The sequence below is a fragment of the Pararge aegeria genome, chromosome 9, assembly GCF_905163445.1.
Source record: "Pararge aegeria chromosome 9, ilParAegt1.1, whole genome shotgun sequence".
Taxonomy (NCBI): Eukaryota; Metazoa; Arthropoda; class Insecta; order Lepidoptera; family Nymphalidae; genus Pararge; species Pararge aegeria.
In genome coordinates this window covers 2,586,189-2,613,467 of record NC_053188.1, presented here as the reverse complement: position 1 = coordinate 2,613,467, position 27,279 = coordinate 2,586,189, and the positions used below count along the sequence as shown (strand labels likewise).

The following is a 27,279-nucleotide window of genomic DNA, read 5'->3' as shown; positions in this document are numbered from 1 at the left end:
TAATTTATTACGGCCCAAACACTTCACCTAAAATCCGACATTTGATTTGAATGATGCTAATGAATGTAGAAAAGTTCATCAAATTCAAGAAATTGAATCAACATTTATAAAAGTGCTATTATATCTACCTTTACTTAAGTTTAAACAATATATTAAAACACATTTAACCAATCGTGGTTACTACACGATTGATGAATTCCTTAACTACAAGGCTGCTTTGAAGCAGGCCACTCCGCTCTCATCTCTCACAAAACAGAAAAATTCTTAAGATTGTTAAACTATACAATGATGTTAAAAAAGAGCAATCTGCTGAGGCTGATCTTGCCAGCTCTTTTCACTGGAATCTGCCTTCCGAACCGGTGTTAGAGTCACTACAAACAGACTGACTCGACGTTTCAAAAGTGCTTATAAACTAGGCCTAGTTGAAATAAATGAATTTTGAATTTAGATTTTTTTGAAAATCGGAAGCATTCAAATAAGGTTGAAGAATAATATTTTTGCTCTATCCCATAATGCACTTTTTAGGAAAAAAAAGTACAGTCACTGTAACTTTTGCTTGAGCCGCCCCTCGCAGCCTGCCGCACTAGGCCATGTCCCTTTTAACCCTAAAGTAAATACGCCCACGATGATGGCACGAAGTCTAAAGAGGCATTTAGCTACTACTAACAACATCGTGGGCTCGCAAGTTACAAAGTAGAATAATAATTATTATTTTAATCAGATCGATTTTATTATTTATTATGATTCTAATCAATAGTCTGTTTTAGCTGATAGTCTAATAATTTATATCACCCATTCATCCCTGGGTGTTATGCTAACATCTTTTGTTCGGGCCCATTGGGACGGCTGCTTAACCCTGCGGCATGCGATCGGCGATGTGAGTCGTAAATTCTAACGATGCGGTACGATCGACCCCTAAAATTTTTGCTCGAAATCAAAGTACAACTTGATATTTAAGTAAAATTTTACGGTCTTATTAAATTAGGATCAACTAAGAGGAAAAGAGCAATCTGCTGAGTTTCTTGCCGGCTCTTCTCAGTGGAATCTGCCTTCCGAACCGGTGGTAGAGTCACTACAAACAGACTTGACGTTTCATAAGTGCTTATTAATTAGGCCTACTTGAAATAAATGAATTTTGAATTTTGATTTTTTTGAATTAAGTCAACTACTTTGGTTGGTTGGACCTTAGTACCTAGAAAAATGGAACCATGAACTGTTGTTCAATTGCAGAAAAATCAAGAATGTAAAAGAAAAAAATTCGAAATAAACCAGAAACTGTTCTACATATATATGTTCGGCATAATACTTATTGTTAAGTCCACTTCATACCTAACTTAAAAATGTTTTGTCTATACTCTCTATCCTGCGACAAAAGTAGTATACACCATTTCTTGTATAATGCCTAAGAAAATCCAGTCAAAAGTTTAAAAACTTTGAAAACTTGCGACTACTTTTGACGTAATTGTATGAGCATAAGAAGTGATTAAATATGTCCAAATCATTCATTTATTTGTATGAGCATAAGAAGTAATTAGATATGTCCAAATCATTTATTTATTTAATATTAAAAAATATATATATTCTTTTGTATGCGTTTCTTTTGTTGTAAAAAAACGCCCTTTGAACTTCACTAAATTAAAAAATACTCTAACTACTCTACTAATACTAACTACAACTACTAATCTAAAATTTTAATTAAAAAAATACGCAGTCTAAGCGTACCGTATGGGCATTAAAGGGTTGGTTCGCACGTCAGCGTCGCGTTAGCCCATTGAAATCGCAGTGCATAAGATGTTGATGTGTAGTATATAAACTGCGGGCTGCGAGGAAGGAAGCATCCAGTGAAGTTTGACATAGTAAAGAACCCCCTTTAAAAAAAAACAAATTAAATCAAGTGCAAAAAAAAAATGAAATCTGTCATCCAGGCTGTCATCGCCATTTTGGCGGTAAATGGTGAGTTATTTAAAAAAGTAATTAAAAGAGTAAAATAATCTGTAATTATATTAATTAATAATAACTGATATTTTATTTGCGTTATTTTATAATACTGAGCAATATAGAAACATTGCATTCGCAATTTAGTTTATGATTTAATAAAGACCATAATCAATTTAAATAGTTACGGTTAGTTTATAAGAATCGATAGAACGATTCAATAAGTAAATAAAAAATAATTATTATCGAACGCAGCCAAATAAAAAAAACAATATATTTCTTTTATAAGTTCTATGAATGATAAATGAACTGCATTGAGTCACTTGAAATAAAATCGGACAGTGTCGAAGGCTCTCGTTTAAGAAGAATTTCATCTAACTACCTTGGAATAGGTACAAATAAACAATATCTCATATAATTACCTAAAACTAGTTTAACGATAAACTTACAACTTGAAAGCGTTATTATAATAAATTTAGTTTTGTTATTTTATTTCCATATCGTTATATAATTATTTCACATTATAAATACAAAAAAAGTAGAATATAAAATTTATTTCGAATTCACTTTTTATACACGTAACCCATAATATCTCAGTGAAATATGTACTGATTTTGAAAACTAGCTTTGTCTATCTAAACGTTAATCGTATTACTGGTTCCTTTTAAATTTCATTACTATCTCTGGGTTTAAATATCAGCATACTTATTTTGAAAAATATAGTATTATCTGACATACATGTTTTATGACCTCTACATTCTAACAAGTAGGATGAAATTTGGGACTTTATTCCAATTTTCCCTAGGGTGGCTTCGGCCGTGACTAGTTACCGACGAAGACGTGCCGCTATTCGCCAAGTGATTTAGCGTTCCGATACGCATGCCGCGCAGAAACCGTAACCGTAGAAACCGTAGAGTTATGGCATTTATGTAAAGGATTTATATAAATGCCATAACTCTAACAGATTACATGTTTCACTGTAGGCGTACAGTTAACTTGTAGGAGAATAAATAAAATACATTCACGTCATTAAAATATTATGAATTGTAATAATAAAAAAAGAGCGTCAACGATATTGATATTACAATAATATTACTTCAGGCGATGGTTGTTAGCCCTCTTATATATATATGAAGATCGTAATAGAATTCCTCAATAAGCACCATCGTATTATATCACTTGCAACAGGACAGTAACAAATAATCGCTAAAATATTTTATTTATTTAATGATTAATGTATTATGAAAAAAGTAGTTTTATTTATATTCAAAGTGCAAAAGATTTTTTTTTTCAATAAATAAACTTCAAAATCTAGCGATCCGCCATGACAGGTGAAACGCCGAATTCAAAATAATGACGTCACGTCTATATAAACATAATTTTTAGCTCTTGAACTTCGAAAATCTCTGCACATATCAAGTATTTTGTGATTTCAAACTATCAGTTGCTAAGTTTTTGTTATCAATACCTATATCAATAATCCTTAGCTATGAAATGAAGACTTACTAAAGGTCTAATTTGCATATGTCGTCACGAGTGCGGCCATCACACCCGCCGAGCGTATTCGCGGGAAATATAAAAAGTATATATAATTGCTAATTTCATCTCTGCAAATAATATATAATTTTTTGGACATAATATTAGATACTTCCGAACATCAAAGAACAGTTTTTCAAAATTAGTCATTATGCATATTTATGCAACATGTTCTTCTGCAATCGAAAATACCCTTAATTTCAACAGTACGTTATCTTAATAGTAGAAGGAATACGATCTAGTTTTTTTTTAATTATTTAAGACAAAAGAATCTGCAACTGTGCATTTAAAACTAAGTATACAATCAGATAAGCTCGAAGGTTAGATCGAGCCTAATCAGGCCATGCGATGTATGAGTATTTTAGTATGCGTTTGCGTGTAAACGTTTGTAAAGGCGAACGAAATCACGTACGTTCATCGCAGACATGTCAAACACGTGGTGCCTTCCTTTCGTATATATCGCAGCGCGTCAACATCCGACAAAACAATAACGTATAGATGTAACTAGAAGTACTCGCTATCGCTTCAATCTTCGTACACTGATAAATGCGTGCTACGGTTGCGGACAGTATAAAGGAATGTATAAAGCACTGCAACCTCCATAGGTGTAGGTACATTTTATTGAAATCTGCACAGAATTTTAAAGGTGCAAGTGAAAATAATCTGTAAATGGCTTACAGTACGGTCTCAATGACAGTTTTCACTTTTCTCTTCACTGATTCATACTAAAACGTCACTTCATATTAATTTCAAGAAAACCTCCTAATTGATAACATAAATCAATTAAAAAAACTGGAACCAAAGAGCAATATATACAGATCAATAGCAAATTTGTGACGATTTCACGGCAGGAACAATTAGTGAATTTATTATTTCCAAATTTACCCTGGACTGGGTTGGTAGAAGGCTTCGGTAGTGGCTGGTTACTTTATCGACAAAGACGAAAGCGATTAAGCGTTCCAGTACGATGCCGTTTAGAAACCAACTAGGTTTTTTATAATATCACTGCCAGACCCCTAGCAGATTACCCCGATACCATCTTAGACGTCATCCTCACCTACCCCCTAATTGATCACATAAATCAATTACAAAACTGCAAGAAAAGCCCTATTAACTATTGCCTTGTTTATATCACCCTGTGATATAAACAAGGCAATAGTTTCTTCGGCAATCTGAATGTAGTAGTATTTATGCATATTACCTTAGTATCCATAACACAAGCTACGCTTACTTTGGGGCTGGATTGCGATGTCGATGTGTTTGTATTGTCGTAATTCATTATTCATTCATTATTTATATACAGCTTCCGCTCGTTTTAACCTCCAGAGTGCTGAGTGTGAGTTACACACAAATATTCGTCTAATATAATATGACTAAACAATCACGTAAATCGACATAACGCCAAACCATCGAAACTAACCATTCTATACGCGTTTACTCACCGTGAACTTGAATTAAAAAAAAACAGGCTGTAACGCTCTGGGTTCTAGGCCTGTTGATCGAGTTCAAAAAAACTTTTGCGTAAAATGTATGATTTGCACTTTACAGTACCTAGATATCGACAATGTGCAGATCATCTATGACCTAGGTCCTAGGCATTTAGTATTTGCTAAGGATAATTAATTATAGTGAGCGTGAAAATGAGCTAAATGGACAAATGGCGTCTCCGACCTCAAATCTAAGTTGCATAATACGCGGGAGGTCGAAATTGTTTGTCATTTTCATTTATTACTACTAAATGCACTCAGCTATCCATCCATACTCAAATCGATCCTAATTATAATCTATACATCAAAACTATAATAATAAAGCAGATGTTTACTTGACTATGCGATACAGTGAGCTTAATAGTAACATTTGGCGGCCGATTGGCGCAGTGGACAGCGACCCTGCTTTCTAAGTCAAGGCTGCGGGTTCGATTCCCACAACTGGAAAATGTTTGTGTGATGAACATGAATGTTTTTCAGTGTCTGGGTGTTTATTTGTATATTATAATTAATTATTTATGTAAATTATTCATAAAAATATTCATCAGTTATCTTTGAAGAAAGAAGAAGAAGAAAATACACACATGGGTACATTTGTGTATTTTCGTACTATTTATGTATTTTTAATCAGTGATGAAATCTTTCTTATTAAATCAATGTTAGTTTTTTTTATATGTCGCTAGTTTAATTTTAAATTGTAGAGGTGTTTCAGTTTTGAAACTTTTACTTTATTGTTTGTGCGCTCTGTGCAGCTATAAGTCGGAATTGAAATATTTGCATATTTCATTTGAAGATTTGCAGTTTTTTGTTTATTAAAATCGCGCTGCGACCCTTAGGAGCTGAGCAAATGTGCGGGCGGCCGATGCGCTGCGGTGGTTTGGGAGTAGAATATCGTATGAAAGCTTGTATGCGGAAAAAATAATGGAAATTGTCCGGGGGCCTATGAGCTATTCCTTATTTAAACTGTCGCATATCTCTCCATGGTAAAAATGAGCCTGTGTGCTATTTATTTTTATTTATTTACTTGCATCCATGCGTTTACATAGTCATGCGGCTCTGTCGGAGCTTAGCAACAAGGAACAGTTTGACCCGTATAATTATTACAAATACACGATATCAGGATTCTAATTAGTGTTAGTAGATTTATATTAAAGATTGTCAAGTTAATAAATCTATTATAATATAAAAATTGTTTAGTCATTAAATCATGTTAAAAATTACTGTGAAAATTATGAAAATAAATTGAGAAAAAGGCAATTATTTAATTTTATATAACATATTATTAGTTTAAGGGGCAAATGAAAAGGGGCAATAGCGCCAGCATTTTTGGTACCATGCCCATAAGTGAACATTTAGACGGCTTCTATTCTTTGTAAATATTCATTTTAGTTTGTAATTATTATTTCCCTACAAAAATGTATTTTAGTTGGTTTATTAATAAAGAACATAGTACAAAAAAAAAAAATATTATATGATATGCTATTTTAGACTATCTCTGTCCTGAATTTCATCCAGATCCGACTGAACAGCTGTGATTGAGTAACAAACATAAATACATCGAAATCTCCGCATTTATAATATTAGTTTTAGTAGTAGTAGTAGAGTTTTTTGTGACAGAGCTCGTCCGGGGAAGAACTATCGCCATTTTCATTTCTGCCGCTAAGCAGCATTGGTGCAATGCTGTGTTCCGGTCAAAAGGGCGTGGTTACCGGTGTGAACTGAGGCACAGAAGGCTTAAGACTTACGTCTCAAATTGATGGCCAGAGTACGGCATGTTGCAGGACGTGCTCCTCGCCCTGTGAAGTGTTGCTCTGTTTATAGGCGATGGTTTGGATGGTTGGATGGGTTGGATGGTTTGTTTGGTTGCGATGGTTTGGATGGTTTGTATTGTCGTAATTCATTATTCATTCATTATTTATATACAGCTTCATCAGGTGAACCAAATCTTGCTATAAAAAAAAACTTGTTTGTACTTATGTACACGCGTTAGAAGTTACACTCCTTTGGCGTAACAAGATTAAAATTAAAAATCTTTTCAATAAATTTCATCTTACGCCTTATTCTACGTTTGAACCGTCTCAAATAAAAAATAATACGACCAAATCGATAACGTCCCTCTTAATGATCCTTTTTGTAAGTCGGTTAATAATGACTGACTTTATTACAAAATTAATATGGATTTTTATTGTTACGTACGAAATACAAAAATTCAATCAGATAGCGTGGCGATGCGTATAGATATTTCACATCAAAAGGTATTTAATACATTGAAAGTTTTATTATAACGCATTATCAGTTAGTAAGTTAAATAAAGTTTATTTAAATATCGCAAAAAATATATTTCTATTTAATTGAAGAAATGGGCATAATAAACATTTAAATAAATTTGCAATACTAATAGACTCATTATCGGACAACAAACATTAAAATTTGAGATTTATGTAAGTACAAATGAATCAATTGAATCACCGGAATGCGCCCGCAGACATTGACAATTAAAAGTGAACACTGTCAAACCTAGCTAACTTCAGGGTGTCGGTTTTTTGTGACGGTGTGCGCGGGCATCGTAAAAATTTACTCTCATCATTTTTCCTTAAATATAAATACCTATATATAAATACTTAACGCGCCAAAAGAAGTATAACTTCAAAAGTACAGAGTAGTATAAATGTATACTAGTTGATCCACGTGACATCTTCCGCATACAGCTTCTGATCAGTTTCCCTCACAAACTTTCATCCGCTATACAGTAGGTACTTACGTCTGCTATTCGGTGACGCTAGGCGTTATATCTGTGTGAATTATAGATAGACAGATAGTCTATCTATAATTCAAGCTATATAAATGAACAAAAGAAGCGGTGATAGTCTAGTGAAGTGGTGATAGCCTAGCAGAGGAATGCATAGAGGGTATACACAGGGTATGCAGATGATATAAAATGAAGAAAATCTCCAGTACGAGTTAAAAATACGTAAGGGTAGACTTTTTATAACTCTTACAAAGCCTATCCTTAAGTTTTTTATAACTCGTAATGGGGATTTTATTCATTTTATAACATCTATCACTTTTAGTGATAAGGCCCCCTTTGCACCCTAGCACTAAGTACTATTACTGTTTTCTTTGTATTTTTCCTATTGTGTTGTGTTGCAATAAAGTTTTTCTATTCTATTCTATCCTATCTGCAAACCCTGTGCTTACCCTCTATGCACGCCACTGTAGCCTAGTGGTCGGGACTCAGGCTTCACTTCCGGTTAGCCGAGTTTGAATCCCGGCACCTCTAACTTTTCTAAGTCTATATATGTGGGTTTTAAGCAATGAAAATGTCACTTGCTTCAACGGCGAAGGAAACATAGTGAGGGAACATAAATGGCTTAGAGTTCTCTATTGAGTTCTCGAAGGCGTGTGAAGCCCACTAATCTGCACTAGGCAAGCGTGGTAGGACTACGGCCTAAAATCCATTTCATTGTAGGAGAAGACCCGTGCTCTGTATTGGACCGGTAACGTGTTGTTTTAAATATGACTGGTATTTCTTAAGTTTAGTGCGTTCTAATCCATGAACTTTCATCCCCTATTGGGATGGATTTGGGCATTACATTTAAGGATTTTATAAATCCAACTCTTAACTAGTTGCAGTTCCTATTATCCAAACTAATATTATAAATGCGAAAGTAGTTTATGTTTGTATGTTTGTATCTTCTTCACCTCCTAACTAAGCAACCAATCTACTTGGTTATTGGCACAGAGTTAGTTGAATGGACATAGAGTAACGTAGACTACTTTAAATGATGACCCGCAGAGCCTTAGCGCGCCAGGAGCAATCCAAATTACAATTGGCCCTGAAAGAATTAAAGGCAAGCAAGGAGCTATGCACCCAATTGAATAATGAAAGAGACGAAAACGAAAAGGAATTATTAGAAGTCCTTGGGAATAATAATAGACTAAAATTAGAACTATCGGATTTGCACATAAAGTATGTAGACATTGTAGAAGAGCGGGATAGACTTCAGTTATTAGTAAATAGGTTTGATGAGTGCCGTGCTGAGTATGAGGAGGCTCTGAGCCAGATTACTACCCTGCAGCGGGAGCTAAGTGATGCCCACCACCAGATCACCGAACTGGAAGATGCAGCCCATAACACAACAGCAATACACACTCAAAGCCTATATGAAGAATTAGTTGATAGGGCCCCGCAGTTGGTTACTGCTGCTGCTGACATGTCTACTGCTAATACCAACTTCTCTAATTTATTGAAAGTCAAATCAGATACAGTAGTCAATCCCTGCAGCAGTAGGAAACTAAAAAAGTATATCAAAGTTAACCGATATATTAAAAAAACACAGAAACTGTTAAAAGTACATAAAAATTCTGTTAAATCTCTGAAACCAAAGAAAGAACGTTTAGAATTATTGAATGAAATTAAAATGTATAGTTCACAGTTAGAAAGTAATAGATTAAGTTATGAATCTGACACACAAATCCTAGAAGCACAAATAGCCAGATTACAGACTTCTTTACGTACACTGGCAGTAAAGTTTGATATGTATCAAAGGCAAATGATATCTGAGTACACACAGACTTCAGATGAATGGCATAAGACAGAACAACCCAGTGGTAAATTAACTTCACTATCTACCCATAGTTTTGATAGTATAGGCAGTCATCCCCAGTTTGTGTCATCAGTGTCATCACCCTCTAATGTGAGAAAGGTGTGTGTCAGGTTAAGTAACTCAATATCACAAAACATAAATATTAATAATAATTCCTTTATTGAAGCAAATGCTCATAGTAGCAGTTCAATAAAAACAATTATGTACAGCGATGAAATTGGATGTAACATGGGCTTATATCTTAACTCTCAGTTGAATGGACACACAGTTTTGAACTACTGTTTACCCAACTCAAATTTAAAAGCTATTGTAGCTGCAATTTGTAGAAATAGGAATATGTTTGACTGTAAAACTAATTTAATTATCATAATGGGAAATAGAGGGAATGTTAACAAACCTGAGCTGATTAAACTTATTGATTCTTTAAATACATTAAATGTAAATAGTATTGTATTATACACATTTCCTTATTTTCATAACTTGCCACACCAAGAAAATACTATTAGGTATAATTTAAATATGACTTTGTACAATTTATGTACATATAATAAGAAATTTCATGTTATAGACTTTAGCAAATGTGCTAATCCTACTTATAATTTGTACCGAGATAGATATTACCTATCACACTATTTTAAACAACAGATAGCTGTTTCGCTATCGTATTTTTTTACCATAACAGCCAAGAACTTGGCTAAACCAGCTGCTTTTATTGAGCAGTGTAATAGTTTTGACATGAAAACCTTGGAAATTATTCCAAGTCATTTTAGTTTAAACTAGTTAAGGAGACAACAGAGGCTTTCTCTTGCTTAGAAAAGCAGACAACTGAGTCTCCCTCAGGCATATATGAAAAAAATTATAGTAAGGGGTCGCACAATGTACTATTAAACCAAAAATATAATAAAAAATCTAATTCTAATTATATCAACTTGGTTCACCAAAATATTCAATGTATTAGAGGAAAAGACTTAGAGATTGAATTATTTTTAAATGATTTTAACATTAGCATTTTATGTATAACTGAGCACTGGTTGAAAACCCATGAATATTTGTTTAATTTTGGTAACCACCAGGTTGGTAGTTCGTTCACCAGGGTTACAGCGATTCATGGAGGCTCTTTAATTTTATTAAATAAAAATTTAAAATTTAAAAACAGAAACGATATTGTTAGCCTTTCTGTTGAACGGACAATAGAGCTAGCCTCGGTTGAACTAGAGCAATTTATAATTGTTACTGTTTATAGGCCACCCTTGTCAAACTTTGAACTTTTTGAAAAGGTAATGGATGAAGTGTTATTTAAAATATCAAAGTGTAATAAAAAGTTAATAATATGCGGAGATTTTAATGTAAACATTTTAGAAAATAACTCTTTAAGTATAAAGTTATTGAATTTATTTAAAACTTACAATCTATCAAATATGTTCATGGAGCCCACAAGAATAACTGCTACTAGCGCCACCTGTTTGGATAACATCTTTACAAATATAATTCCTATAAGCAAAAATATTATTAGTAAATTAGACTCTGATCATTGTGGTCAAATTATTCAATTTGAAAATGTGAAGAAAAATGTTTCTAAACGTAAAATAACATTTGTTCCTGTAACATCCAACCGCATAGAGAAAATGAGATATAGCCTAGTAAATGACCTCCCATTCCTACCCTCAGGGGCGACTCCAAATGCAATTGTTTTCCAAGAATTTTAAACGCGCTTGCCACTTAGAAAAGACGCGATACATCAAAAATAAAATTAAAAATAGCAGCAATGCAATCAAAACTACTTGGAACATAATTAATGAGGAGACGGGAAGAGTAACACCACGAAATATTAACTTTAAACTTAATGTAGATAATAAAGCCTTAACAACAGATTTCGAGGTGGCTACTGCTTTTGAAACCTTCTTTACCAACATTCCCGTCTCCACAACAGAATCATTAAACTCTTCACCAGATATGGCTCTCTCTCTATTAAAGGAAAATGTGCCTGAGTGTAACCATTCTTTTAAATTCACGCATGTTAGTGGCTCTGACGTTATTAAAGCCTTTAAATTATTAATTAATAAAAAAACAAATGATCTGTGGGGCATTTCCGTAAACGTTGTCAAATCATTAATTGATATTGTTGCACCCGACTTAGCCTTAATATTTAATAATTGTATAGATTGTGGTGTGTTTCCTGACTTAATGAAACTTAGTAAAATAGTTCCATTGTTTAAATCGGGTAGTACTTCTGACCCCACTAACTTTAGACCAGTATCCGTACTACCCACTTTCAGTAAAATCTTTGAAAAACTCATTTTAAATCAATTACTTTACCATTTTCATAAGTATAATTTACTTCATATTAAGCAATTTGGTTTCACACGGGGTCGCTCAACAATCGACGCAGGTGTTGAGCTAATACAAAACATATTTGAAGCCTGGGAGGAGTCACGTGATGCACTTGGTGTGTTCTGTGACTTATCTAAGGCGTTTGATTGTGTTCAACACGAAACGTTAGTTAGGAAACTACACCACTATGGAATTCAGGGTGTAGCTCTAGACTTAATGAGTAACTATCTACGCGATAGAATTCAGAAAGTCGACGTGAATGGAAAACGGTCTAATGGATCAGTTATGAAAATAGGTGTCCCACAGGGGTCTATATTAGGACCATTTCTGTTCCTTATTTACATTAATGACCTTCCTTACCTTGCCAAGGATAAACACGGGATAGTTCTGTTTGCCGATGATACATCACTGACTTTTAAAATAAATCGACGTGAACTAGCTTTTGACGACGTAAACAACTCTCTCGCTAAAGTGGTACAGTGGTTTGAAGCTAATAATTTGGTTCTTAACGGAAAAAAAACCAAGTGTATAAAATTCACTTTACCTAATGTTAAACACGTGAAAACCACTGTACTACTTAATAATGAGGAACTGAAACTGGAGGATACGACAGTTTTTCTAGGAATAACGTTAGATTCTAAACTTCAATGGGGCCCTCATGTAAATAATTTATCGAACAGGCTTAGTTCTGCTGCCTATGCGGTAAAGAAGATACGCCATATGACCGACGTAGAAACTGCTGGACTGGTATATTTTAGTTACTTTCACAGCATTATGTCATATGGAATTTTACTTTGGGGTAATGCTGCTGATATTAGCACTATTTTCGTGCTGCAGAAGAGGGCTGTTCGTTCTATCTACAAAATGGGTCCGAGAGAGTCATTGAGAGATAAATTTAAAGATTTTAAAATAATGACAGTGTATAGTCAGTACATATTTGAAAATTTAATGTACGTCCATAAAAACATTTCTAAATTTAAGAAAAAATGTGACTGCAATAATTTAAACATTAGAAGTAAGAAAAAACTTACAGTGCAATATACTAGGTTACATAAAATTCATAATTCGTTTAAAGGAAATTGCATACAATTTTACAATAAACTACCAATTGACATCTTGGAGATGTCTCTTAAAAAGTTCAAAGTTTGTATTAAACGTAAGCTTATAGAAAAGTCCTATTATAGTATAAAGGACTACGTCAACGATAAAAAAGCTTGGGTGTAAATTATTGCTCTAACCAGGTTGCTCTTCTAATAATTTAAAATGACATTGTGAGATGGCGATAACAAAAAAAAAAAAAAAACACCCGGCTAAGTTTGTTGTGGGCTTCTTCTTAGACCGGGACGCGTTTGGAACCCTCGTAGCTTTAGTTTTAAGTTTACGAATGTGGTTATCGCCATCATCTCACTACCGTGTAATTCTTATGTACGCATCAAAAGTGCCACCTGTGGGCCTACTTGAATAAAGATATTTTTGACTTTGACTTTGACTTTGACTTTAGCTCTGGGATGACATCAAATTTCCAAAGGTGGTGTTCTACGGGAACATTCGTATTTTCCCTCGAAAAACCCTCCTATATATAAGGCTACTTTTAGTCTTGGAAATCAAACATTTATTTATTGCAATTAACTCGCTACGGGTAACAACGCAGGGCGCAGCCAGTATTCCATACAAAAATAATTTAAATTCAATTAAGGCAAACGCTGCACTCTAAATAACGTTAAAAACGGCGGCATTTATATTAAACCGTGTAATAAATTAAGCCAAACTAATATATTTTATTGTAATTACATTAATTCGCGATTCGTATACGTATCACAGACCATCTTATGGATGTCCAATTGACGGATTGCCCGCAAATCAATGCCTTGTTAGTTATAAAAATATTCAAAGATACGTGTCATGAGTACGAATCGTTAATTGGCTCGGCTCAAAATACGTGTGTCAAAAATAAAAACCTATGCGCCACTGATCAACGATTCCAGACACGAGCCAAGGGTATTGTATAAGACAATCCCATTATACATCATTATGCAAAGCTCAAACCAAATTATGCATGTAACGAGTTATGGCACTTTTTTACGGCGTCGCGAAGATATAAATCAATCTGTCCTTTTATCGAGTTCTTAGATATTGTAACAGGTTGTGAACTTGACTTTTTTTTTGCGCAATTCAGTATTTAGGACTATATGAAGCCTTAGTACATATTTTCATCGTCATAACATCTAACAATGGACGTCCACTCTCACTCGTCAGTGGACACAGGGAGTTCTAAATACCTAAGCCTTGTGTCGTATGGGTCCAGCGGCTCCCTACGACTCGTTTCATGCCATCCGTCCACCTCGTGGGGTCTACCAATTCTGCGTTTTCCGGTCGAGGGTCGCCATTCGAGCACCTTGGGAGTTCGGACCCCAACGCGACGTCCTTTTCTCCACGCTATGTGCCCAGTCGATTTCAGCTTCGGGACTCGTACACCTATGTCGGTAAACTCTGGTTCATCTGCGGATCTGCTCTTACTAGATTTGATCGCGTAGAGATACTTTGCATCATCATAAAAATATGATCTGATGGATGTGCAGTACTGGAGATAGGTAGTTTGTGGAGAGTTACCGGTTCCTTTTATTTTGAGGTAATCTACCTAGTTAGGGTTCGGGGGTCTATCAACGCTGTGTTAATGTGGAGTCATCATTCAAAAATAAAATAAAAATGTTTTGTAATTATTTAGATAATATAAAAAATATACATAAGTTCATAACAGTACAATTTTAACGAAGTTATCTAAAGCAGACATTATTTTTATTTAGGGACAAAGATCAGAAACACAGATTAAATGTTTTATTCTTATAGACCTTATTACAGGCACTTATGAAGCGTTCATACATTTAACATGTTACACTAATGTAAGTGATGGTGATAACTGCATTCGTTAACTTAAAACTAAAGCTAAGAGGGTTCCAAACGCGCTCTGGTCTAAGAAGAGCCCACAACAAACTTAGCCAGGTTCCAGCACCATAGAACATAGGACTCCTGCGTAGATCGGTTCTCCGACCTATGTGGCCCACCCAATGCAATTTTAGTTGCGCGCTTCGTTGCATAGGTTCTAAACTATAACAATTAGTAAAATAACTAGGTTTCATTTAATTATTAAATAATAGTATGACTAACGTTTCCGTTACTAAAGTTATGTCGATTTTAGTTTTCAAGTTTTTTACAAGTAGCAAATTTTAATAAGTGGCCATTCTTAATAAAAAACTAGATTCCCGAAACATACGGAAAGATTGTCTAAGAAGAATGTACCTACAACTTATTTTACTGATATCGGTGTGTATCGGTGATATATTTTATGAATATGGTAGGTGCTTCAAAACTTCCCACTTACAATTTACAATTTATTTATTGTGCGCTCGGAGATGCAATTTTATATAACTACCCTCTTTTTGTAAATTAGCCTGTAAGTTCCATTTAAGTGGAAATTGCTTTATGGAACAATCTTAAACCAGAAACCAGAATATCTTTGAGGCCCGAAATCAGATCTCAGTATCAGAACAGATCTCCTCATTTCTGATTTGATCACGTAAAGATACTCATTGTCCGCAACTCTCTCTGGCGTTCGCGGAGTTACCTAGCTTTCAAGAGCATTACCGTGTTAATGTGGTATACATAATTCCATTCAAGTTTTTAGATTTTTGTAGTTTATTTATTAAGTTTTTAACAAATATAAAAACTTTTTAACCTTATATTTTCGAAAAGTGACGAATTTCCGTCCAAGATAATTTTAATATTAGACGCCTAGCATTCTGACATTTTTAGTTTGACTAGGCGATTAGATTTATAATTCAACTAGCTGTTGACCGCCACTTCGTCTGCGTTTGATTTTGTTTTTTGAAGTGGCATTCAATTTAGTTGTAGTTCTAAAAAAATTTTAAGTAAGTATTAAGTATCGCTAAGCCTTAAATGAGGGGTTTGCTGCTGTCCGATGAGAAGTTCTGTCCTCTATCTCCAACCACATTCAGATCTACCCAAAGTTTGGGCAAAATTAAACACATATTTTAACCTCTGTAGTACAAAAATAATTATTTAAATCGGTTATAATTTGTCGGAGATATGGTGTAAAATCGTCAGACACTTTCATCCCCTCTTCCAAAGGAACCGAGCTGAATGTCGGGATAAAAAGTATCCTATATTACTTCTTACACTTCCAAGAATATGTGTACAAAGTTTCATGAGGATCGGTTAAGTAGTTTTAGCGTGAAAGCGTAACAAACAAACTTACATTGACATTTATAATATTAGTAGAGAAGTAGGGATAAGGATAGGGATAAGGATAGGGATAGGGATACCGGATAGGGATAGGGATTTGGTCTTTAATAGCCTCTTTTTTGAGGAAGGTTATTTGGTCCCTTAGGGCCCTCAGGAGTCGAAAAAGGATAACGAGCCAAAATCGCGGAAGCACGCGGTGATGCGAAGCAATGGTTCTGGAAAGGTAGTTTTTTTATAGTAGTAGGTAATTTACAAACCAAGATGATTGTCCAACGGGTGGAAAGTGGAAAACTGTTGCTTAAAAACAGAACAACACTTCACAGAGCAGGCCAGGAAGACGCCCTGCAACGTGCCGCCCTGTGTCTTTAAACGCGAGGCGTAGGTGTTAAGCGTTACGTGCCTGTACGTAAGTACACCGGCAACCACGCCCTCAGACCGAAACAAAGCATTGCAATAATGCTGCTTTGCGGCAGATAAGCATGGCTATAGTTGGTATTTCTCCGGACGAGCTTTGGCACAAAAAGCTCTACTAATACTGAATTTATTATATACGATTGTATGGGAAAAATAAAGAATGCGAAACCACGATGAACCGCTTGTGAATCATATAAAGTAAGATGAGATTGAGTCATGAACAAATTGTTTGTCAATGGCCGAACGCGATTTGTTTTGATAACATTCATCATTGTCTCACAATATCAATGGATCGATAATTATTTACTAATATAATAAATTGGTCACGATAAAAATCAAATTGCGTTACGAATTAATTGGAATCGGAGACCAATAAGATAGCCTTTTAAAGCTCACTAAAATACAAACGGACGTAGACTGTTTAAATTGCGACAATAGCGTCGCTGTACGACGCTTTTGTCGTTTTGTGATATAGCTAATGGTGTAGGGAGGGAAGTATCTAAAGGGCGTGGTTGCCGGTGTAACCACAGGCACACCTACGCCCTGGTGGACACGTTAATTACCGATATCCCCTGACAAGGGTTATAATTAACTTTTTGTGGAGTAACCTGATGTTATGAAGTATCGTAGTTACATTTAACCTATATACCCAAACGGTTTCTACGTGGCATCGTCTCGGAACGCTTAATCACATTACCGAATGTTAAACATGTAAAAACCACTATAAGTACTACTTAATAATGAGGAATTGAATCGGTAGATACGGCAGTTGTTAGATGCTAAACTTCAATGGGACCTCATGTAGTCAATTTATCGAACAGGCTTAGTTCTGCCGCCTATGCAGTGAAGAAGATACGCCACATGACAGACATAGACACTGCGAGGCTAGTCTATTTTTGTTACTTTCACAGCATTATGTCATATGGAATTTTACTGTGGGGTAATGCTACTAGTATTGGCACTATATCAGGCTGCAGAAGAGGGCTGTTCGTGCGATCTATAAAATGGGTCCGAGAGAGTCACTGAGAGATAAATTTAAAGATGTTAAGATAACGAAAGTTTTTAGCCAATACATATTTGAAAATTCAATGTATGTTCACAAAAATATCAAAATTTAAGAGAAAATGTTACTGCAATCATTTGAACATTAGAAGCGAAAATAAACTTGCAGTGCAATATACTAGACTACAGAAAATAAGTAATTCATTTAAAGGAAATAGTATACAATTTTTCAATAAACTACCAGTTTACATCTTGGAGATGTCTCCTAAAAAGTTTAAAGTTTGTATTAAACGTAAGCTTATAGAAAAGTTTTATTATAGTATTAAGGACATCGTCAACGATAAAAATACTTGGGTGTAAATAATTGCTCCAGGTTGATTCTTTAATAGTTTGAAATGTTAATGAGAGATGGTGAGAGCAAAAAAAAACCACCGGCTAAGTTTGTTGCGGGCTTCTTCTTAGACCAGGGCGCGTTTGGAACCCTCGTAGCTTTAGTTTTAAGTTGATGTACGTAGTAATCGCTATGAACTCAGTTTTATGTCATATTTTACATGTTACATTACATGTAAAATACGCCTCATAAGTCCCATCTATGTTCCTAATCTTACTTAATCGCTTAGCAGCTCGTCTGTGTGGTACTATCCACAGCCGAAGGGTTCCACCGTACCAGACCAGAGAAAATTCAGAAATTACAAATTCCCAAATAGCATCTTCCGGGAATGGAATCAATCAGCACCTCCCAACTTAAAACCACAGCGCTCAACGCTGCGCCAGAGAGGACGTCAATAAGGGTCTATTGGAATATAGAAACATTTGAGCTTGACTTTGATTCTATGTTTATTTCTCAGTATCGTCGGCTCTTGGATGGGGCTACCGAGCGTCTGACCAGCGTCGCTGGGCGGTGCTGCACCCGGCGTGTGGGGGGCGGCAGCAGTCCCCCATCGCGATCGCCGCCAGGCAAGCCATCCCGATCTCCATTCCCGCCATGGAGCTCATTGGCTACCAGAACCCCCTGCCTGGACCGCTAACTACCACAAACAATGGCCACTCAGGTATACAACACTAACATTGTAGACTAGAAGAAGAAACAGTTACTAAGTTGCCTGGTAGAGATCGCTTCTAAGCGATAAGGCCGCCTATTTTACTTTTTTTTTTGTTCTTATACTTTGTATTTGGTGTACAATAAAGTGTATTTGGATTTGAATTAAGTAAGAACAGACTAGTAAGCGGTGAGACGCAGTGGGTAGGAGCTCGACTTCAATTTCTTGACCGCCGAGTGGCGCAGTGGGCAGCGACCCTGCTTTCTGAGTCCAAGGTCGTGGGTTCGATTCCCACAACTGGAAAATGTTTGTGTGATGAACATGAATGGCTTTCAGTGTCTGGGTGTTTATCTGTATATTATAAGTATTTATATGTATTATATTCATAAAAAATATTCATCAGCTATCTCAGTACCCATAACACAAGCTACGCTTACTTTGGGGCTAGATGGCGATGTGTGTATTGCCGTAGTATATTTATTATTAATTTCGGGTGGCCGAGTTCGAATCCTCGCACCGCAACTTTTCTAAGTTATGTGCGTTTTAAGCAACTCAAATATCACTTGCTTCAACGGTGAAGGAAAACATCGCGGGGAAACCTGCATGCCTGAGAGTTCTACATAATGTTCTCAAATGTATGTGGAGTCCGCAATGGGCCAGCGTGGTGGACGGTCTTAACCCCTTCTCATTGTGGGAGGAGACCCGTGCCCTGTAGTGGCCCGGTAATGGGTTGATATGATGATGAAGAACATAATCACCGCGCTGGGTTGGTGATCACAGTAGATGATAGTAGTAGAACAGAGAAAATTTTAAAATTCATTAGATGGGGACCGAAACCTATACCTCCCATAGGCCATAGTATTATGAATGAGTGTATGAATAAACTTTTATTGCACACCGCAAAAAGTACAATCAACAAATAAAGAAAAACAACGTATACAATTTGGCGGCCTTATCGCATCATAGCGATTTCTTCCAGGCAACCAATGGCGAAGATCAAAAAATGCAGAAAATAGTTAGATGGTGCCTATACATACATACACCCATAGAATAAATATTTCATTACTAGTAGTAGTACTAGTACAGAGAAAATTCAGAAATTCATTTGATGTTAACTGCTCCCCACTATCCCAAGGAAGTCGTTAAAAAGTCGGTCCAAATAGTATCTATTATTACAATTATGTTTTAACTTTTATCCTCATCACAAGCCTATTTGGGGTCCACGGCTGGACTAAGGCTTTATTTGCATGCCATCTCGGTCTATTGCTGGTTAGCTGCATCAAGTTCTTCCCTGCTGCCTTTACGATATTTATTTATTTAGGAAAACCAACAGCTAATACATTTTTTTATATACAAGTTTCTACGCTGTGAGCTAAGTGAATGTTCAGCTTGATACAGGTTTTCGCAACGTTTACAAATAATTCCAACATTAATTACAACTAGAAATACTACTAATTAATAAGGTTATAATATTAAAAATAAAATAGAATTAAAATAAAATGAAATATCAATATTAATTAATAATAAATATTTGATAACATAAGAAGCCAAGTATTTATTTAATTTATGAAATGAAATGAAATGTCAAATAGTACAATTAAAAGTGTCAATAATTTTACGCCTAAAGTCAAATATATAGCATCTCTCCATCGAGCTGGTGGTGGACGCTTCTATGTCCAGTGCGCGGTTGACTATCCAGAATCAGTCGGCTCCACAGCCTGTTTCCTACGACATATAGACAGCAATTGACAGCCGGTTTTATATAAAAGACAGCAATTGACAACAGATTGGCGGGGTGGGCAACGACCCTGCTTTCTGAGCCCAAGGCGTTGGGTTCGATTCCCACAACTTGAAAAATGTTTGTGTGCTGAACATAAATGTTTTTCAATGTCTGGGTGTTTTATCTGTATATTATAAGTATTTATGTGTATTATATTCATAAAAATATTCATCAGCTATCTTATCTTATAACACATGCTACTCTTACTTTGGGGCTAGATGGCGATGTGTTTATTGTCGTTATATTTATTTATTACATGTGGCCCCCCAGCTCCATTTTAGCCTCAATAAGTATTCAATCTAACGCGGTAGAATCTTTGCAGTGGCGCTCACCATCCCAAAATACTCATCTGAAGAGGAAAAGAAAGGTTTCCGCCTGCCCTACATCTTCGGCGGGCCGCTGGACAACGAGTATGAAATAGAAGGGCTGCACTTCCACTGGGGGGACAAGAACAACAGAGGTTCCGAGCACACCCTCAACGACATGCGGCTCCCTCTGGAGATGCACATAATCCACAGGAACAAGAAGTACAGGAGCCTGGCTGAGGCTCTCCAGCATCCGGATGGTCTTTGTGTGCTTGCCTTCTTCTACCAGGTATTGTTTTAATCTCAACAGATTAGGGGAATGGTTTTTTTTGTAGTAGTAGAAGAGCTTTTTGTGACAGTGTTCGTCCGGGGAAGGACTGCTGCCATGCGTATGCCTGCCGCTAAACAGCATAAATTGCAATACCTACCCTTACCCTACCGAGGTAACGGTATAGCTCATTAAATATGACCATCAAGATAATTTTTAGCCAAGAACACAGAATTAAGAACATACAGAAACCGTGTACGCGACTTAAATTGAAGTATCAAAAACCACTCCACTTTAGAATGGTTTCTCGAACAAACGGATAGTCACTTCAAAAAATTTAGCAGATGACAGTAATTATTTTACCTCAAATGTTCTAAACGTTTAATATAAAATGAGGAAAATAGGAAAAGTTTGTGAGCTAGCAACATTCCGCGGGCGTAAAATGAGACGTGCGGAGGGCGTTTTCACTGCTTTTGAACACAATGCACTGCGTACAATAATGTTTGAAGTCAAGAATAAAGAACGTCTTGACTTGATCGAAACGTGTCGCCAGGTGGTGGAGTTCGACGCAAAGCTGTTGACTCCCATCGTCAAGAACCTGTCTGCCATCGAGAACTACAACACCACCATGCAGCTGCCGCACACCTTCTCGCTGTCGTCCATCCTGGCGGGGCTGGACACGGAGCGGTTCTACACGTACAAGGGCTCGCTGACCACGCCGCCTTGCGCGGAGGCAGTCACGTGGGTCGTGTTCTCAGACTACCTTCCCATCTCTGTTTTCCAGGTGAGTGGATTCCTGATTACTTCTTTACTATGCTTTATATATACAACATGTAAATTATTTTATTTTTTATTAAACAAACTAGTAAAACTAATACTCTTCGCATCCTGAAACTCACATGAGTTTGTTTGGGCGCTGCACATTCCCCTGATATCTAATAAGCAATACAGTAAGCGGCATGTAGCACACTGATTAATCCAGTGAAGGTAATTCTGTACTGAGAGCCATATTGCGTCGCTCAGTAGATACGAACGCACGGCTTGGCGCTGCTCCGAATGCATACTTACTTTATACAGGTGTGCCAATATTACCTACGAATTATGACGTGTAAAGGTTTTATGTTAGGTTTATTTCATGATAATATTTTTTAGAATGCTTTTTACGTTCTCTCCGTCACTGAGTTTCTAGCTTTTTGAGTTATTAGTCTAGGTAGCATATATTTGATGGTTCTTTTGCCATAATAATTATTCGCTCCTGTAAGATTTATTTTGTTTTCATGTTTTCTTCTTATACCGAAATAATACTTCACAGTCTTTAGAGGTACATTATGTACTGTCTCTGAGACTTATCTGTGAAACCGAAAACCTAATAGTTTTTGAGTTAACCACTGTCATAGTTTTTATTGCAAGAAATCACATACAGCCCTAACATCACATGCAGAATTGAAATCATGTGACTCCTATAAATTTTTAGGTCCGTGTCGCGTAGCGTAGGTATTAGGTATGCACGTATAGATTTTTTATCTTCAATAGGTTTGTCATAAGTAAACACCTAGAATGTTTTGAATTCGTTTGTAAGGGAAAATCAATTATATAGGTACTTCTTTTGATTTAATATTTTTACGGCGTGATTCCTTATGAAATATACTTATACTTATCCGTCTAAAGGGCCGGTAGCCGGTGTAATTACTTCTGACTCGCAGGCTCCGGGATCTCCTTAGAACGCCCTTGTACAGCGCATCTAGAGCTCGACCCGGGAGAAAATATTTCCCCGACTTCATGTGCCTCGCTATGGGCTACGGCAAGCTGCTGTCTTCCCGGGGTCGTATAAATTGTTGGTAAACGGCAAGAGCCAACCTCCGTCAGACACGACCCGATGCCCCTTTATAATGGACTATTGATCAGACTATTAGGCGCATGGCAATCCACTTTAGTACCAATTTAGTAAAGGTAGGTAGATTGCCGAAAATCTGTTTGGTGTGGAGTACAAAGATTGAAGAAATTATAAATTACACCATACAGATTCTCCTGCTTTTCGTGCAGTATAGAAAATTAAGCTTAATTATATTTATTTAAATTAAGCTTATTGATTATTTTGATACTTTAGAGACTATACTTGAAGAGTATTTAACAACAGTGGACCACTCTATCATTATGGGTGACTTTAATACGTGCCTTATTAAAAATGACTATCGTTCAAAACGTCTATTGTCTATTATTAACAGCTCTAATCTTGAAATATTACCTACGCATGCTACTCATTTTTTCCCCAACTGTTTTCCTTCCCAATTAGATCTCATGATTGTTTCTTCTCCAAATCTTGTAGACGCACATGGACAACTGCCGGCGGAGGCTTTTTCTTATCATGATTTGGTCTATGTTTCCTTTAGAATTCGTCCTCCTAAGGCAAAACCGACTATTGTTATGCGTCGTAGTTTTCGTAATTTTAATAATGATAAATTTATGGAAGATCTTAATAATATTGACTGGGATATTGTTTTTGACACGCCTTCTGTAGATGATAAGCTTAATATATTTAATTCACTTTTGACCCAACTTTTTGATATACACGCTCCGCTCCGGCCAATCAAAATTAAGCATCTTCCTGCACCATGGCTCACTAATGACATCAAGCTGCTTATGTCCAAACGCAATAAAGCAAAAAGTAAATATAAGTTAAATCCGACAGATGCCAACCTGACAAAATATAAAAAGCTACGGAATCGGTGTAGCAGAATTTGTCGAGATGCTCAGCGTGAATATATTCACTCATCAGTGGATCAAAAAAATGCCGACAAAGCTTGGAAATTTCTGGCTTCACTGGGAATCGGTCGTCAGCGTCAGCAAGATTCGCAAAGCATTGACTTGGAGAGCCTTAACAAACACTTTATAGCCAAATGTTCATTCAATGCGCTAATTAAACAAGGGACGCTTAATTATCTTTACTCATTGCCTACACACGAAAGACCTGAATTCCAGTTCAGTGATACAACCGTCGATGAAGTTAAGAAGCATATTTTTGCTATTAAATCTGATGCGACTGGGGTTGATGGGATAAGTAGGAGAATGATAATTGCAGCGCTTGACGGTGTTTTGCCAGTATTGTCTCACATACTGAACTCATCACTTACTTCAGCTGCATTTCCCACCGTGTGGTGTAAAGCATATGTAGTTCCTATTCCTAAAGTTCGTAACCCTGTAAATCCTTCAAACTTTCGGCCTATCTCCATTCTTCCGTTTCTGTCTAAAGTTCTCGAACGTATTGTCCATCAGCAACTTAGCCTCTATCTTACCAGATATGATATTTTAAGCCCCCTCCAGTCCGGTTTTCGTCGTGGTCATAGCACAACAACAGCCTTGATCAAGGTCTGCGATGATATTCGTTTCGCTGTCGACAATAAACTCCTTACCGTATTAGTTCTCTTAGATTTCAGTAATGCGTTTAACAACTTTGATCTACTTTTGGCTGTTCTAAAGACAGTCAGCATTTCACCTCACGTTGTCAACTGGTTCCGGTCTTACTTATGTAATCGTCAGCAATGTATTCGTTCGGACAGTAAACTATCTTCCTTTCTTCCACTTCTTTCCGGAGTACCTCAGGGTGGTGTTCTCTCTCCGCTTCTATTTTCAATTTTTATAAACTCAGTGTCATCTGTTTTATCTTCGTCCTATCATTTTTACGCTGACGATTTGCAGTTTTATGCATCGGCGGCTATTGATAATCTTGCCGTTGCCATTGATAATATTAATACTGATTTAAATAAAATTGCGGCTTGGTGTCGGTCATTTGGTCTCCAAGTAAATCCAAGTAAATCTCAAGTAACTATAATAGGCAGCTCTTATTTCCTTTCCTCTCTATCATATAACAGGTTACCACCTGTTCTATTTGAAGGTACTGTTATACCTTGGAATAGTGCAGTCAGAGACCTTGGGCTAATTTTGGACAATACAATGTCTTGGGTACCTCAAGTTTCTGAAATGAGTCGCAAAATTTTTGCCGCTGTTGGATACTTGAGACGGTGGAAGAAGTTTCTACCGTTAAAAACTAAAATTCTCTTAGCTAATTCTCTTCTATTACCTATTTTAGACTATGCTGATATTTGCTACTTGGATTTATCAGAGACCATGCTCGCTAAACTGGAGAGGCTGCAGAACGTATGTATACGGTTTATCTTTGGTATACGTAAGTTTGATCATGTGTCCTAGTATCGTTCTCGGTTAAACTGGCTACCAATTCGATCACGTAGGAACTTGCACGCTCTTTGTCTTTTATATTCTATTTTATTTTATCCTCAGACGCCACCATATTTAAAAGAGCGATTCAACTTTCTTGGTAGCAATGTTCAGTGCTATTTGAGGGCTAAGGATGACAACAGGTTGCATGTTCCTGCCAGTCACTCGCATGCGTATGGAAATTCTTTTACAGTCAAGGTGGTTATACTCTGGAATGGATTGCCAAGAGACATAAGACAGTCTAAATCATTAAGCATCTTCAAAAGTCGTTTAAAAGAATATTATTTATCTACGGAGTCATAAACTAATATATTTGCTCTGTATGTATTTGTGTATATTTATATTTATTTATATATATATATATATGTTTATATGTGTATGTATTTATTTCTGTATTATTTGTATTTGTATTAGCTGTTTATGTATTATTGTTATATATAGTAGATGTAGTTTATGTTATATATTTTTAAAATTGCACTATCCCGTTTCCATACTCCTGTTCTTCTTTCATTAAGGGTTGTCTGGAGGAGATCGCTTAAAGCGATAAGACCGCCTTTGCGCATTGTTATTCTTCTTGTATTTATGTTTTCAATTTATATTATAAATTGTGTGCAATAAAGAATTTATCTATCTATCTATCTTAATTTTCATAATATATCATGGAATTCCGCATAGTAACGCCTGCTTCTACCCAACTATTCAGTACCTTGAATAGTTTTATTAGTTAGAATAGTCTTAATTAGTCAGTACCCATCTGCTTGAAGCGTCAATTATTACTAAGTATATACTTTACGGTACTTACATTTAAAAAACCCACAAATATAGGTATGTATATGTCAACAGCTTATATCAGTCCACTGCTGTACTAAAGGCCTCTATAAAACATGATGGGTTGCCCATAATCCGTAGTAGACACCGGAGGAAGGGTGGTAACAACAGTTCTGATCTGCCATCTTCACATCGGCTTAAGGTAAAAATTGTGTGATACATATGCATTTACGTTATTTGATTCCAGATGGACAACTTCCGCGGTCTGCTCTCTAACCTGAACCTACCACTCGTGGACAACTTCAGACAGCTTCAACCGCTCTTCGGCCGGCGTATCTTCGTCAGAATAACCTCAAAGAACCCTAAATTCAAGAAAACTAAACTTCACTACTCAAAATGGGACTGGGTTGGACACAAGAAGACTGAGAACGACATCGCAGAATTCGACGACTAAAGCTAAACCATAATTCCTAATGAACTAATCTTGTAACTAAATTTAGCACTCTACGGGTATTAATTATGTTTAATCACCAAATATTGGACTTTAAAAGTACCTAACCAATTCTTGTACTCGAATGTAGACTATAACAAAACAAGTCATTTATTTTATAAACTGGACTAAAGCTCAAAAAATTTTTAGTCATGTCAAAAATTGTAATTTAGTTATATTACTAAATAATTGTAATAAGTATTAAGTATGTTGCTCACGAAACTTAAATTTTAACTAGATTGTTAAGTTTGAGCTAAAACCAATCTCAAATTGATGAAAAGAAAGAGATGAACATGTTCAGTAGGTCACTCGGATAGGTTTATTTACGGGGCTCGGAGATGGTTAAATTAAACAAGCTTGTATTTTGCTGAGGTTGCACAAGCATGCAAGGTTGTGCCAATTGTTATATCTACCTTGTTGCAAACACAAACAATATAACGTCATAAAGTCCGTATGGCAAAAAAAAATCTGCTTGATAATTTAGGCAACCATGAAGGTTAGCCTTAATCATCAAGCAAATATTAAGAAATATGAAAAATCTATGCGCTTGGTTGAAGCAGCTTAACCATCTCCTTAAAACAGGACTAAAATTAGTCTCCAGGCCCTGTGTGAAGGATTCAAGCTATGTTTTACTAATAAGAAAGTTTGAGTAGTTTTAAATCACATTAAGTTTTAGTTTCGTGTGCAACATAATAAGTATAATATCTACTTGTTTAATGGTTGTGTGCACTGTATCATATTGAATATTATGTGTGCAGATAAGTATTATTTTGTGTAAGTGATTAATAATACAATGTAAATAAATAAATATATCGATGATAAA

General features: G+C 36.0%; 1 protein-coding gene across 1 annotated transcript; it reads left to right on the top strand.

Annotated features, from left to right (window-relative positions):
* The first annotated feature begins 1,819 nt into the window (after positions 1-1,819).
* On the top strand, positions 1,820-27,262 carry LOC120626549 (carbonic anhydrase 7). Its single transcript, XM_039894097.1, has 5 exons — positions 1,820-1,953; positions 18,421-18,624; positions 20,715-20,986; positions 21,519-21,749; positions 26,214-27,262. The coding sequence occupies exons 1-5, from the start codon at positions 1,908-1,910 to the stop codon at positions 26,418-26,420; spliced, it is 960 nt and encodes a 319-aa protein (XP_039750031.1). The 5' UTR covers positions 1,820-1,907; the 3' UTR covers positions 26,421-27,262.
* Positions 27,263-27,279: the final 17 nt, after the last annotated feature.

Bases quoted from the DNA above. Each gene is read 5' to 3' on its own strand.
- LOC120626549 (XM_039894097.1), top strand. From the start codon at position 1,908: ATGAAATCTGTCATCCAGGCTGTCATCGCCATTTTGGCGGTAAATG. The intron at 1,954-18,420 runs GTGAGTTATTTA...TTTATTTCTCAG, and splicing joins CGCCATTTTGGCGGTAAATG to TATCGTCGGCTCTTGGATGG. The intron at 20,987-21,518 runs GTATTGTTTTAA...ACGTGTCGCCAG, and splicing joins TGCTTGCCTTCTTCTACCAG to GTGGTGGAGTTCGACGCAAA.